General features: G+C 55.7%; 8 protein-coding genes across 8 annotated transcripts; 4 read left to right on the top strand and 4 right to left on the bottom strand.

Moving 5' to 3' along the window:
* Window positions 1–51: 51 nt before the first annotated feature.
* Window positions 52–1191, bottom strand: QBC33DRAFT_313065 (kinase-like domain-containing protein). The gene is made up of 2 exons (XM_060423512.1): window positions 1092–1191; window positions 52–1035 (listed from the first exon to the last, which is right to left on the bottom strand). Exon 2 carries the CDS (start codon window positions 984–986, stop codon window positions 99–101), a length of 888 nt encoding a protein of 295 aa, XP_060286360.1. The 5' UTR covers window positions 987–1035; window positions 1092–1191; the 3' UTR covers window positions 52–98.
* On the bottom strand, window positions 1192–1723 carry QBC33DRAFT_313064 (uncharacterized protein). The gene has a single exon (XM_060423511.1). The coding sequence runs from the start codon at window positions 1600–1602 to the stop codon at window positions 1342–1344; it is 261 nt and encodes an 86-aa protein (XP_060286359.1). The 5' UTR covers window positions 1603–1723; the 3' UTR covers window positions 1192–1341.
* A 32-nt stretch (window positions 1724–1755) lies between these two features.
* On the top strand, window positions 1756–3553 carry QBC33DRAFT_313048 (Aspyridones efflux protein apdF). Its single transcript, XM_060423510.1, has 5 exons — window positions 1756–2319; window positions 2373–2385; window positions 2451–2692; window positions 2759–3197; window positions 3263–3553. The coding sequence occupies exons 1-5, from the start codon at window positions 1805–1807 to the stop codon at window positions 3428–3430; spliced, it is 1377 nt and encodes a 458-aa protein (XP_060286358.1). The 5' UTR covers window positions 1756–1804; the 3' UTR covers window positions 3431–3553.
* QBC33DRAFT_530251 (uncharacterized protein) lies at window positions 3519–4532 on the bottom strand. The gene has a single exon (XM_060427214.1). It carries the CDS (start codon window positions 4246–4248, stop codon window positions 3676–3678), a length of 573 nt encoding a protein of 190 aa, XP_060286357.1. The 5' UTR covers window positions 4249–4532; the 3' UTR covers window positions 3519–3675.
* On the top strand, window positions 4514–5744 carry QBC33DRAFT_530250 (methyltransferase type 11). The gene has a single exon (XM_060427213.1). It carries the CDS (start codon window positions 4784–4786, stop codon window positions 5603–5605), a length of 822 nt encoding a protein of 273 aa, XP_060286356.1. The 5' UTR covers window positions 4514–4783; the 3' UTR covers window positions 5606–5744.
* An 814-nt stretch (window positions 5745–6558) lies between these two features.
* Window positions 6559–7453, top strand: QBC33DRAFT_512797 (uncharacterized protein; the record flags this gene model as incomplete). Its single annotated transcript, XM_060425933.1, has 2 exons — window positions 6559–6874; window positions 7260–7453. 2 exons carry the CDS (start codon window positions 6559–6561, stop codon window positions 7451–7453), a joined length of 510 nt encoding a protein of 169 aa, XP_060286355.1.
* Window positions 7454–8672: 1219 nt separating this feature from the next.
* QBC33DRAFT_530246 (S-adenosyl-L-methionine-dependent methyltransferase) lies at window positions 8673–11071 on the bottom strand. The gene is made up of 9 exons (XM_060427212.1): window positions 10475–11071; window positions 10364–10414; window positions 10214–10301; window positions 10122–10144; window positions 10035–10053; window positions 9844–9963; window positions 9730–9790; window positions 9525–9662; window positions 8673–9444 (listed from the first exon to the last, which is right to left on the bottom strand). Exons 1-9 carry the CDS (start codon window positions 10571–10573, stop codon window positions 8946–8948), a joined length of 1098 nt encoding a protein of 365 aa, XP_060286354.1. The 5' UTR covers window positions 10574–11071; the 3' UTR covers window positions 8673–8945.
* QBC33DRAFT_530238 (cytochrome P450) lies at window positions 11031–13355 on the top strand. Its single transcript, XM_060427211.1, has 7 exons — window positions 11031–11364; window positions 11422–11520; window positions 11584–11681; window positions 11746–12104; window positions 12171–12789; window positions 12851–12913; window positions 12974–13355. The coding sequence occupies exons 1-7, from the start codon at window positions 11142–11144 to the stop codon at window positions 13037–13039; spliced, it is 1527 nt and encodes a 508-aa protein (XP_060286353.1). The 5' UTR covers window positions 11031–11141; the 3' UTR covers window positions 13040–13355.
* The last annotated feature ends 45 nt before the right edge of the window (window positions 13356–13400 follow it).

Below are 13400 nucleotides of genomic sequence, written 5' to 3'. Positions count from 1 at the left end.
AATGAAGCCCCTAAGCGACATCACAGTTGCACACAAGCAACAGCTCCAGCGGATTTGCAAACATGATTAACAAACGAAGGACTACCTAGGTAATTGTGTCATGATAGTGGGCGGCCCTGAAACCATGGGTGACTCAATACCTCAGCTGCAGATATGCGTTTATCGGGCTCGTAGACAAACATTCGTTGGAGGAGGTCGTGAAAGCAGTCAGCTTCCTCCGGAGAGATGGGAATTGTGTCCTTTGGAGTCGAGTCCTCCGTCAACTTGCCACCCACCCATCTCCTCTGCGGATAATCCCGCCATGGAAATGATGACTTTATTGCCTTACGGTCCACGATCTTCGTCCCAATGACCTGCCTGAGCGGCAGCGGTTTCGCGCGAAACTCGCGTTCATATTCACGAGGGGCACTCGTGCCATCTTCGCGTTCCTCGTGGAGGGGCCAATGATCCTTGTGGAAGGGAACCTTTGTCCAGTGCTCAGGGAATGGTCGCAGAGCACGATAGATGGCAGTTGTTGAGTTTAATGGCGTCTCCATGGTACCGGTGAAGAGGTCGCGCGAACATCGCATGCGAAAGATGCAACAGGAAAGTGCCCACACATCTGCTGCTGGCCCATTCTTGAGCTCGAAGGTGACTTCCGGGGCGGTGTATGCTGGCCGTATACCGGTGAAGGACCGGGGCGGTTTCTGAGCAGGATAGGCCTGATCAAAGTCCATGATGCTGATTGAATTTGACAGGTACTCAACAGGGAGGTGTGTGAGGTCTACGGGGTCAACCACGTATTTTGGGGCACTGCGCCTCAATTCCCGCTCCCGTCGTCGTCTGGACCGAGACTTGGGTGGTAGGGGGTCCACCTCGGTGAGCTCTGCAAACGGGACGTCGTCGCCAAGATCAAGACGAATGTGCCTGTACTGCGTCCGGGATCGCAGCTCAATGTGGTCTGTCACAGGTTCGCCAAGAATATCATATATCTCATCCTCTGTCATGTGGTCGATGGATTGGAGAGCCTCAAGATGATGTTGTTAAGGGTGGAATCTGCACAATGCTGTTAGCATGGTTCTTTCGAATGCCGACATAGCAGAGCGGCTTACCACCGTGGCACAATCCATTGGAATGCATGACTGCCATGGCCTCAGCCGCTTGCTGAGAGAAACGCCTTGCAGCATCTGGAAAAAGTCGATGACGGGCGTCGGTAAGTTTGTAGAGCGATGGTCCGAGAACCGGAAAGACTTGACAGAGATGACGCCCATTTCGACTGTCGACGTTCAATCGTTCCAGTTCAGGCACGAACCAGGCTGGATGCGTCCGCATGAGACTCGAGATCTTGGGAGTCGACTCGTACTAATCCGAGTGGTCGGCAACGATGACCTTGAAGGCAACATAGCGCTCCTTAGTCCGGTCTCGCGCGAGCCAAACAGTGGAGAAGCCACCGAAGCCAAGTTTGTGCACTATCTTGAATCGGCCATCCGCGATTTCGTCGCCGATATCGATGGGACAGCATCCACCCTTGCAATATTTCTCCAGATCTTCGGCAGAGACATTGGAGTGTCTGTATCGAAGAGAGCTCAGATCTGTTGAATCCATATATGTTGCCTTTGACATGGAAGCAATAGAAAGTTGGAGGTGTGAAATAGGCACCCACCAAAGGAAGCACGTGCCACGCCGTGAAGCCACCGCACGTCCCTGCCCGTTTCGGCGCCGCTAATTACGGCACGGCCTGCCCGAATTTTACTGACCTCGGCTCAAGCACCGCGGCCGACCTCTTCGCCTTTGAAAACCCTGTTAATCAACCCCCGATTGACCAATGGCGACCTCCACCATCACCACAGGCATTGAGCTCACATCGCCGGCCAGCGGCATCAACGCCGCCAGCTCAACGTCCATCACCCAGCGCGATGCCGCATCTTCCCAGCCCGCCTCCCGCCCCGCCTCAGAAGACGACCCCGTCCTCGCGGCGTCGCGCCTAGCCGACAGCTCCGTGCCGGACGGCGGCTACGGGTGGGTGGTGGTGCTGGGGTGCGCGGTGATGACGTACTGGTTCGTGGGCAGCTCGTACTGCTGGGGCATCATCCAGGCGGCGCTGGTGAAGGACGGCCTGTCGTCGCCGGCCACGCTGTCCTTCGTCGGCTCGCTCTGCATGGCCCTCATCTCCGCCCTCGCCATTATTAATGGCCGTGTCACGCGCGTGCTGGGTTCGAGGCGGACCGGCATGCTCGGCGTTGCCTTCCTCGGCGTTGCTGAGCTGATGAGTAGCTTTTCCGTCACCAATGTTGCGGGCCTGTTCGCCACCAACGGGCTTGTCCTGGGGCTGGGGATGAGGTGAGTAAAATGTGTTCTCGAGGGATGAGAGCTTCTGGACTGACTTGTCGCAGCTTGTGCTTCATGGTAACTGCTCTATTGTCGAAGAGCCCGAGACAGAAGCAAATACTGACAAAACTTGACCCATACAGACCGTGTCGGTCACTCCCGCCCAGTACTTCAGCCGCAAACGCGGACTGGCCAACGGCATCGTCTTCGCCGGTGGTGGCCTGGGAGGCGCCGTGACCAGCTTCTGCCTCGACAGCCTGATCGAGAATTTCGGACCCGCTTGGACGTTTCGGGTTCTCGGGCTCGCCACACTCGTCACCGGGCTGCCGGCGGCTTGGCTGGTCAAAGAAAGGATACCGATCCGAACGGGCGGCTTTGTGGAATGGTGAGTTGAATAACTTGGAATGACGGCACTGCAGCCCGTTGGATCTGGTCTAAACTCGTCTCGTAGGAGCCTCTTTAAGGACGTCGGCTTCTTGCTCGTCTTTTCGGCTGGCGCAGTCGGGACCTTCCCGCTGCTAGTTCCTCCCTTCTTCCTCCCGCTCTACAGCCGGGCAATTGGGCTCTCTTCGAGCACCGGAGCCGGGCTCCTGGCAGGATTCAACTTTTCCTCCGCCGTCGGGCGCATCATGTGCGGCTTGCTTTGCGACAGGATCGGGGCGCTCAATACCCTATTCATGTCTCTGATGCTCAGCGCAATCAGCATGCTCGCCCTCTGGCCTGCCTCGACCACGCTTGCCCCCCTCGCCGTCTTCGTCATCATCAATGGCGCGGCAAACGGCGGATTCTTCTCGACCATGCCCACTGTCGTTGGGAACGTCTTTGGCTCTGCAAGGGTGTCCGTCGCGATGGGCATGGTCGTGACAGGGTGGGGAGGAGGTTACTTGATGGTATGTTAACTCGCACACCACCGGTAGCTCGGCGTACAGAACGCATGAATGCTGACTTCATATAGGGTGCTCCAATTGCAGGATATCTCCTCGAAGCCTACGGAGGTGCAGACAAAGGCCTTGAAGCATACCGACCCGCCATGTTCTACGCCGGCTCGATGGCGCTTGCTTCTGCAGGTCTCGTAGCTCTCATGAGGTTTCGCATGAGCCCCCGTCCTTTGGCAAGGTACTGATACGAGACTTGTGGGCAAGGATGCCCAGGGGAAGCCCTTCCTACTTACTGAGGGTGGCACAATTTTCCAGGAATGACAGAATTACATTCAATGTCTTCTTAATAAGTCCCAAAAGTCTAGTCAATATCAAAACAGGGCCACAAGGGGTCGTTCATTATATTTCCAGGCTTCCCCCCAACGGCCCAATCCAGCCACCCAGCCCCAGCAAACCCATCCATAAAATTTCCATCTCGATCTCGCCTCCCTCACAAGCCCCGCAGCCCAACCACGCCCAACACCGCCAACAACAACGCCACACCACCACCCAAGTCAAAGGTGCCCATACCGATGTTCCCCGAAGCGAGATCGACCACACTCGAGACGACGTCGACCACGTCCGTAAGCACGCCGGCCAGGACCCCGAGCCTCACCGCGTCGCGCGACGCCCCCTGGCTCTTGGCGACCAGCAGCAGGGTGCCGAGGGCGAGCTCGCGCGACCCGAACAACCTCACCACGTAGTAGGACGGGGCGGGGAGGTCGAGGCTGAAGAGGCGCAGGGCGAGGGAGGGGGCCGCGAGGCAGGCGACGCCGGTGGCGATGCGCGCGGCGCCGATGGTGGTTATTATCCCGGCCGTTAGGGGGCGGAGGGGGCCCGCGCCGGTTGGGGTGGGGTTGGGACTCTTTGGGGAGCCGACGAGGGGGGTTGTGTCGGATGGTGCCATTTCGATGACGGGGATTGAGCTGGTGTGGTTGTGGCTTGGGGTGGTGAAGTTGATGTGGGTGTGGATTGATGTGTTGAGGTTGTCAAGATGTAGACGTCTGCGAAGAATTGGCTGCATGGAGTGGAAGCTGGAGATGTATTGTACCGCTGAATGGGCTGCAGAAGAGGTTTTTATATTCTCTTCCCTCCCCAAAATGTTCGACGGGACCCGCCCGGACTTTCGTTATGAAGTGTTAGGGAGCCATAACATAATCGGTGCTCAGGGTCTCGGCTGTATAAACATAACCCAACATAACGGATAAGCATAACTGGACGCGTGCCAGCACGCCGCTCCCCTGCCGGGCCGCCATTGGAATCAAGCCGCCATGTCCAACCGTAAAATCCTAGGTTTCCCGACAGTCGATCCGGATTGGCAAAAGAGATAATCGGAAGTGGTGACTTTCGACTTATAGCCCGGGGTCAGGATTGAAGTGGCTGAAAGCTTGATGTCCACTTCCGCCGCGATGTGGAGAGGGGCACCTGTGATTGGCCTCGTGGCCCAACGCCGCGAAGTGAGACACACCTTAATGAACCACCATGGCCGTGTTCCCACGTCAGTGTGACCAGGCAGGTCACCGCCCCTCATTAACAAAAATCTACACAAACCACCCATCATGGCCTCCCAATACGACATCATCGGCGCCAAATACGACCTTCTCAAGCAACTCCCGGCCGCGATCATCGAAAGCGAAAACCTCAAGAATGCAGTCCTCCCTTACCTTTCCAAGGCCCCCCAGCTCCGTCCCCGCGTCCTCGACCTCGCCTGCGGCACGGGGTACTACTCGCACCACCTCATCGGCTGGGGCGCCGGCCACGTCCTCGGCATCGACCAGTCCCGCGGCATGATCGACGCCGCCAACGCGACCCTGTCCGCAGAGGAGCGGGAGCGCGGGGTGATCCAATTCCGCATCGGGGATGCGCTGGATCTGGCGAAGACGATCGTCGACGACGAGGGGGGGCCCTTCGACGTGGTTGTCGGGGCCTGGCTGCTCAACTATGCGAGCGGGCTGGACGAGATGACTCGCATGTTCCGGACCGTCTCGGCGAGCCTCGGGGACGGCGGCGGCGGCGTGTTCGTCGGGGTGACGCCCCATCCCGTCGATGACGTTGATGCGTTTGCCCGGATGACCAATGAGTTTGAGCGGGAGCAGCCGTGCAAATGGGGCCTCTCGGTCAATTACCTAAGAAGGCTTGAGTCGGGCGAGGGCTGGCGGACTGAAATAGTTGTTCCCGGGGAGCATGAAGTCAGGTTCCGGAACTATCACCTTCCGAAGGAGGTTTATGAGCGTGCGGCTAGGCAGGGTGGGATGCGAGGGGAGCTAAGGTGGAAGAAGATCGAGATGCCAAAGCGGGCATTGGAAATGATGGGCGAGGAGTTCTGGCAGCCCTACTTTGTCAAAGGGCCACACCTGGGGATTCTGATTGTCGAGAAGTAATCTAGTAAGGGCGGGGAGGATACATGCGGGAGCCTATAGCTGGAATTGTCTCCCGAGCTCACAGGTATCTATCAGTCAAGCTATTCCGCAATGTGAATCCCCTAGCCCGTTTCTGCGAAAATGAACCTAAGCAACCTCCCTCATCAGCTCAACAGTAATAGAAAGGGCTATCCTCTGGCAGACCTCGGTCAAGCTCGTACTTCACGGAGGCGGTGGTGGGGATGCGTGTGGAACGGTGTGACGAGTGTCCTGAGGAGACATGTAAGTGGCGTGGACTGAGGGGATACAATCCGGACGCCCAGGTTTCTGGATCCGAGAACCAAGAGGGACTGTAAGGCGTACAGCTAAATGTAATTTATCATCTACTATGGTCGAAGTAATCTCGTTACTGACTGGGAGCTCTATCGGCATGAGCCTCCTGCTAGTCAACCCCTTTCAACTATCATACAACCAGCAGGCGTGAAGGTTTCTGCACCACCTAGCTTGTTACATCGTCATCATTTCCTCTGCCCAATCCTGCATGACAGGCCTGCGCTATTCAAGACTTTGTCCTATCCAGAGCAGCTCATTCACCCGCTCGGGGCACCTTGGCATTCTAGACCACCATTTGGATCAGTCCAGTGCTCAATTCTATGGGTTATTGCCAGTGAGTGCCCGACAACGAGCAAATATCTCCCAGCTCACGGCTTGGAGTTTCGATTCAGGGACTGACAACCATGTCACAACCCTGGAGGAGCCCGCCCGTGCCTCCAGGTATAAACCCACCATGCCCGCCTGCCTCCTTCAGCTTTTGACCAAGACAACAGCGCTCTATTTCGATCCACCACGATAGACATCACACGGCATAACTAGACTTACTAACCATTTTCGCTACTCCTTTCTCACTCCAACCCAAGATATTTAGCAACCACCGACCCCACCCAAACGACCAACCCAACCCCCCCATCGCAGCAATGTGCAAGCTCCTAATCTTCACCTCAGCAGCCTGCGCCTGCACCACCGCCGACTGCCCGCACCACACCCTCCCCGCCGGCAGCGCGGCGGCGGCCGAGCACCGCGGCCCGCACGCGCGCATCGCGCGGTGGGAGCACTGCGTGGCGTGGCGGTCGATGGAATTCGAGGCGCGGCACGTGGACCGCGACAGCGTTGCCCAGGTGTGCTGGGACGCCGGGGCCGGGGCCGTGGCCGAGTTCGGCGAGAGGGCGCCGCGGTGCCCGGACGGGAGGCCCGGGAAGGAAGAGAGGAGCTCGGGGTGGATGTGCGGGACGTGTGATTTGCATCGGAGGTATTTCGAGGGGCATATGCATGGGAGGTGCTAGGGGATGAAGGGGGGTGGGACTTGGGTTCTGGGGTCTGAGGGGTCATGCTCCTGGTTGCTTTTCACTTTTCCCCTTTTTGGTCTCTTTTTGGTCTCGTTTTGTTTCTGGTTGGCGCCAATCTTCCGCTTTTCATTTTTGGGGGAGTAGGATTCAATGGGCTATGACTCGAAAGATCAAAGCGGGAGGACGATCAAAGTCCTACGCATCGCTGACCAGCAGTCAGCGTTTTAGTGGCTTCCTTCGAGTGGCAAGAATTGATGCGCTCTTGCCTGGCTTACAAGTGATTGCAGCTTATTAGAACCAGTTAACTAATCATCTTTTGCTTTTACTTGCAGCATCTGTAGTCAACGACGCTGCGAACGTGACGCGCCCTGACCTCTACTCAGTGCAGGGCAACACGCTCGTGCCGTGTCTGATGGCTGGCGACAAGGAACAGCCGTTTCAGACTACTATGACCGTCGAGGGGAAAGATGCCCAGGGCAACTACCTAAACTACCTAAACCGTTTGCGCCAACCAACCAAATCTTAGGCGAATATGTTGTCCTCTTGGTTTCCGATGGCTAGTCATGGCCTCAGTAATTCACAATGACACATACAAGCAAAGAAGGGTAATCGAAGTGATACGCATGATGAGAAAGAGGACCAGGCAATCATACATCCCTCTACGGCAGCTTGGGAAATGAAGCCCTATGTGATAGTGAAGATTCGCCAGTCCGTGATGGAGGTTATGAAGACCGCACGGGCCAGCCATTTTGCCCCTTTTCACTGCTGGCTATATTCAGTGTTCTTGAAAGAGCCAACCCCACTCTTTGCTTCCCAAGGCAATGTGAATCATAGTAGAAGACTGTTTTTGGCAATCAACCACTACACTATTAAGGCTAGAGTGAGTGACAACTGTCTGTTGTCCAAGGCAGAACGACAAACCACAGCAAGTTAGCCAATCCCAAGATTTAATGCTAGCTATTCTGCAGCTCTATGATTCACAGAGCTGCCTTTTGGCATGTCCTAGGGACTAGACTGATAAACGTGCTGTTCTCTATCCTCTGGTATAAGAAGAGCCTGCAGCCTCCTAGATAGTCTGCTTGCCTGACAACGACTAGCTCCTCAACCCCCAGCCCCTGCCCATCCGTCAAAATCCATCTTACTATCAAGGCTTGCTCTCTATCAACATGTGCTACTTTCAATGGATCAGGTGTACGTGCCACTGCACGATTCTGACGCACCCCCACCACCAGGGCACAGCATGTACCGAACTATTTAATGTCCCTGACAAATGGTTCATCTGTCCAACCGTACAGGACTACCCCCCCCAACAACAATTCCAGTCGATACGCCCTAAGGTGCCAAATATTTTCGGACCCGATATTCCGAACTGCCCTGATTTATTGCTCAATCACGCGACTTGGTCCCAGCTGCTGGAAATGGAGTTGGCTCCTCCTGAATTTCAAAACCGGGTCTGCTTTGTTTGCTATCCCGTACGATGATAATCAGGCAGTATAATTAGGGGTTAAACAGGTAAGCTCGTTTGGCTTTGACAACATCTTGCAGTAGCTGACACCAACCCAGGCTACTTCTACACAAGGGCCTACATATTCCAGCAGAGTCGGTGGCATGCAAAGCTGATGGGTGGAAAGCTAGAGAGTTTTGGGATTTTTTTTGGAGGGGAATAAACTAATTCCAAATATGCATATCAGAGATGGAGTTCAGGAGACTGGGACAGGAAATGGGTTAGGAGGCGAGTGGAACAGGGCAGTGAAGTGGGGATTTGGGGCCTCCAAGCGCACACGGATTAGAATCAATTACACTTTGTTTTGCACAGTCTTTGTGCCTTGGTCTACCTCTGTCAGATTGCTGATTTGGTGATTAACACACCGAGCCGATGCTTCTTGGCGATCTTTGACCCCTTTTGTTTACAACTCCAACCGCTGGAAACAGCAAAGGCCCCTGCAATAGCAACTGATAACGGCGACAGCAATGGTAACGGGCTCCGGAATGAGAACATCATACATCAGTTACGCTTGCTAATTTACCGCCCCCCCACCCCCAGCAGGTTGCACCTCCCCAGGCTCGGTCCGCGGCTTCCGGCCGTAGACGACCCAGAAGTTCCAGTAGGCGTGTATCCTCCTGTCGCGGAGGTCGCGCCTGACTAGGGCCATGAAGACGCGGACCTCGTCGGCCGACCAGCCCAGGACGCGCGTGAAGAGGGCCAGGCTCATGGACTCGCAGCCCCAGACGAAGTTCTCCATGGCCCACCGGCCCAGCTCCTTGTGTTTCCTGTCCCGGGGCCACGTGTTGATCGGCCACTTGATGGGCGTCGCCACCACGTCGACGAACCCCGCCGCCCTCATCCGGTCCGGCACGTGGGCGATAGCATCTAGTGGGAAGCCTGCTGTTGCTGCTGCCTCGTGCATGCTCTTGTGCCACTGGGCTAGTGCTGAGTCTTCTGAGAGTGTGCCGTCGTCGCACTTGATGACGAAGTCGATGTCGTGGACTTCTAGGTAGCCATCGGTCTCCAGGAATCTGATGTGGGTTAGAGAGTGTGGGCCGGGCCCAGCCGGATTGGACTGGACTGGACTGGACTGAGATTCGGGGTGACCTACTCAAAGCTTTGCCTGAAGAACCTTGGCCAGTCACTTAAGCCACCTATCATCAGTTGGCAATGGATAAAGTCAAACTTATGTGAGAAGTTCCAAGGCTGTTCTAGGTCATCAATTTCGAACTGGAGGTTTGGGGGGACGCTGTCGAGATTCAGTATGCAGATCATCAAGTTTTTTCTCCCCTTTCTTCTCTCTTCCATTTGCTTACCATTGTGGCTGGACAGGTGCCAGATCAACTCCGAGCACCTCAGTCCCAGGATAGGCGTCGGCTACTACCGGTTAGGTTACAAACAGGAGGCCGGGGGTCAAAGGGGCAACATACCGAACTCGATAGCCCACATGCCCGTCCCACACCCAACGTCGAGCACCCGGCCCAGGTTCTCGTGCGGTGCGAAGCAATGTTGCTTGTCTAGGGTCAAAAAACACAAATAATTCTGAAAGTCTGCAAGTGGTCAGCCCCTAGCGACACACCCACACACCCACACACACGTTCGGGGCGGGAGAACCACTCACCCAGGCGCTCTAACTCTTGCTGGCGAGTGGAATTTCGTCAGTACGGGTTGTCAATGCATGCTTTTAGCAGATATAGCTAGATAATACCTCGTCCATGGGGAGCACATATTCTAGTAACCCGGGTTAGCGACCTAGGTTCCCAAAGATACGGCACAGCAACCGGCGGGGGAGGTGCGTACTGGCGTTTAGATAGCCCTGATACTGCCGGCCGTGCTCGCTCAGTTGCCGGATCAATTCATCCCTGAGAGACACTGTTGATGATTGGAACTGTGGAGGTGTCTACAGTCAGCACACCTCGTCCAGCGGGGGGATAAGAAAATATGGCTCACACTGCCGACGGCCGAATCGCCGTCATCTATGACAGGGTCATTCTCCGTCTCCTACGGTGCTATCAGTAATTCGTCTCCCCCATTGTGGCATTCGGGGCGGGATTTCCCTACGTCAGGCTCGAGCACGGCAGGGACAGGGTTCTGGGCGGGGCTGGCCTCTGGCTCGGGGCTGGTGGTTCCTGACTTGTTCTTTGGGCTGTCTTTGGTCATGCTGGATCGGAGACGCGGGTAGGAACAGGATGATGCAAGTCAATGCAGGGTGATTCAGTGCGACTTCGATAGTCCTGTCAGAACTCAAATCGTTGTGGATTTTCTTGAAAAGGAAGAATGTCTCCAAAACACGAACGAAAATGCTACCGTCTGGGATGAAGGATGGGCAAGTTTAGCCCCGTGGGCCGGGACCATCAATAGCGTGCCCCATCGCGCTAGAGGAACCGAGAGTGTGCTCCATTACGGATCCGTCCATTGGTCGGGGGATTGCGCCGGCGGTACCTTGGCGGACAAGTAATACGTGGCGATCCAATTACTGTTCGTGATTTTCTGCCCTAGCCGGTAGCGTGCCATTTCGGGCGAACCCGTCCACGGGTCTTGACATGGGCTAGCTTGGCAATGGCAAGAGGGGAGGGGAGCAGGGGAGGAAAGGCAGAGCCAGGGCATCCCCGACCTCCCCGATTGTCCATTCTGTGTTCGTATCCGCAGCTCTCCGTCTGTCGTCTGGGCAAAAAATCCAACCGTTCCATCTGCAGCTTCAATCAATTCCGAGTTTTAACTATTAAAGATGGAGCCACTCGGCACCTTCGGAAAGCTCCTTAATGCCGTCACCATTCCCGGAGTGCTGTTGGCGCTAGCCGCCTGCTTTGTGACACACACCCTATACCAGTGGCGCCGGCTCTCGCATATCAAAGGACCCTTCTGGGCCGCCTTCTCCAAGTACTGGATGGTGAGGGAATCGCTGAAGGGACGACAGCCCACCGCCATCAAAGAAGTCACCGACAAATATGGTACGTTTTTCGCGCAACTGTTTGGCGTCGCGTAGGCTCATGACGATTCATCAATAGGCTCGCTGGCGCGCATTGGGCCGAATGAGCTCGTGACCGATGATCCGGAGGTGCTGAAAAAGATGATGGGAGTTCGCTCCGCGTACGAAAGAGGCCCATGTAGGTGGTGGTGATTGGGATTCCTAGGCGAATCCCCACAGCAGCTAAGAGCGCGCACGGTAGGGTACGACGCGATGCGATTTGACCCAACGAGGGATAACTTGTTCTCGATGCGCGATGAGGTTGCCCATACCAAGCTGAGAAGCAAGATGGCGGCAGGGGTAGGTCAAGCCAAGCCTCCTGCTTTGGGAACCAGGGCAACTAAGCTAATGCTGAAAACAAAAGTACTCGGGCAAGGAGAATGAGTCGATGGAGAGCACGATCGAGGCCCAGATTGCGAAGCTTGTTGAGCTGATCGAAACCAAGTACCTCTCAACGGCCGGGCAATATCGCCCAATGGATCTCGCCCAGAAGGGCCAATACTTCACCCTGGATGTCATCAGCAATCTCGCATTCGGCCGGGCCTTTGGGTATCTAGAACAAGACGACGACGTGTTTGACTACATCAAGATCACAAGCTCGTTTATTCCGGTCATGCTGGTCCTGGCCAACGTACCATCACTGGCAAATCTGCTGCAATCTCGTTTCTTCCGAGGACTGATGCCCAAGGAAAGCGACAAGCTCGGTTTCGGTGCTTTCATTGGGTGAGCCACCCGGGGACCTTGGTCATAACTGGGGTGAAGGGGCTTGGGCTAACCTATCTTGCACAGCGTCGCAAAGAAGGTTGTGGCAGAGCGCTTCGGACCCAGCGTCGCGTCGCAGCCCGACATGCTCGGCTCCTTCATCCGGCACGGACTGACCCAGGAGGAAGCGTCCGGAGAGGCCCTGCTCCAGGTCGTTGCTGGAAGCGACACGTCGGCATCCACCATCCGCGTCGTGATGTTGAACCTCCTGAGCAACCCGGCAGCGTACAGAAGACTGCAGAGAGAAATAGATGACGGCATCGCCGCGGGGAAGATCTCCTCGCCGATCCGCGACGCCGAAGCACGCCAGATGCCCTATCTCCAGGCCGTGATCAAGGAAGGACTCCGAATCATGCCGCCCGCGGCCGGGACATTCTTCAAGACCGTGCCACCCGGAGGCGACGTGATTGACGGCAAATTCATCCCCGCCGGCACCCAGATCGGGTCCTCGCCCTTTGGCATCCACCACTCCAAGGAGCTCTTCGGTGCAGATGCCGAGCTCTACAGGCCCGAGCGCTGGCTGGAAGCGGATGCGGCGCAGCTGGCGAAGATGACCAATACGGTTGATCTTGTCTTTCACTATGGCAAATACCAGTGTCTCGGCAAAACCGTGGCACTGATGGAGTTCAACAAGATATTTGTCGAGGTAAGGATTGGTGTTTTTGAATGCCCACCATCGCACGATATGCTGACCTGGAGTCTTTCAGCTCTTAAGAAGATTTGATTTTGCGATTGCTCATCCTGAGAAGCCAGCCGAGATCAGCAACGCGGTACGCCGAACTATCACCCTCTTTCTTCCCTCCCCCTTTCTGGCTAACCTCGAGGTACAGGGAATTTGGATCATAGAGGACTTCTGGGTCCGAGCTGCGCGACGACAGCCAGAGGAAGTGTTGTAAGCATCAGGTATAATAATGTTTAATACATCAATCGGCACATAAGCACACATGGTGTTACAATTCCCCCCATGAAAAGACCAAGTCCTGTCATACTCTGTGGGTCGCCACGATGATGTCTACCTAGCCGCTTGAGCAAGGTTTGTCGCAGACTAAAGCTGCTGGAAAATTGACTTGAGTAAGTGTATTAAATACGATATATCACGGCTCAGGCCCAGCGAAAGAAGTCCACAGCGTATTGCGGTCAATGAATTTCAACAAATCTGGAAAGCGTATAAAAGGATTGGTCGTGACAGATATAGAAACTTCGTACCGTTCATCACTTCGGATGACCACTCGAGCCTGAGAGGGCAACTCGGGCAGC

This window comes from Phialemonium atrogriseum (genome assembly GCF_030411735.1).
Source record: "Phialemonium atrogriseum strain 8032-3 unplaced genomic scaffold QBC33scaffold_5, whole genome shotgun sequence".
Classification (NCBI taxonomy): Eukaryota; Fungi; Ascomycota; class Sordariomycetes; order Cephalothecales; family Cephalothecaceae; genus Phialemonium; species Phialemonium atrogriseum.
The sequence above is the reverse complement of the archived record's forward strand: the minus strand, read 5'-3'. Positions and strand labels throughout refer to the sequence as shown.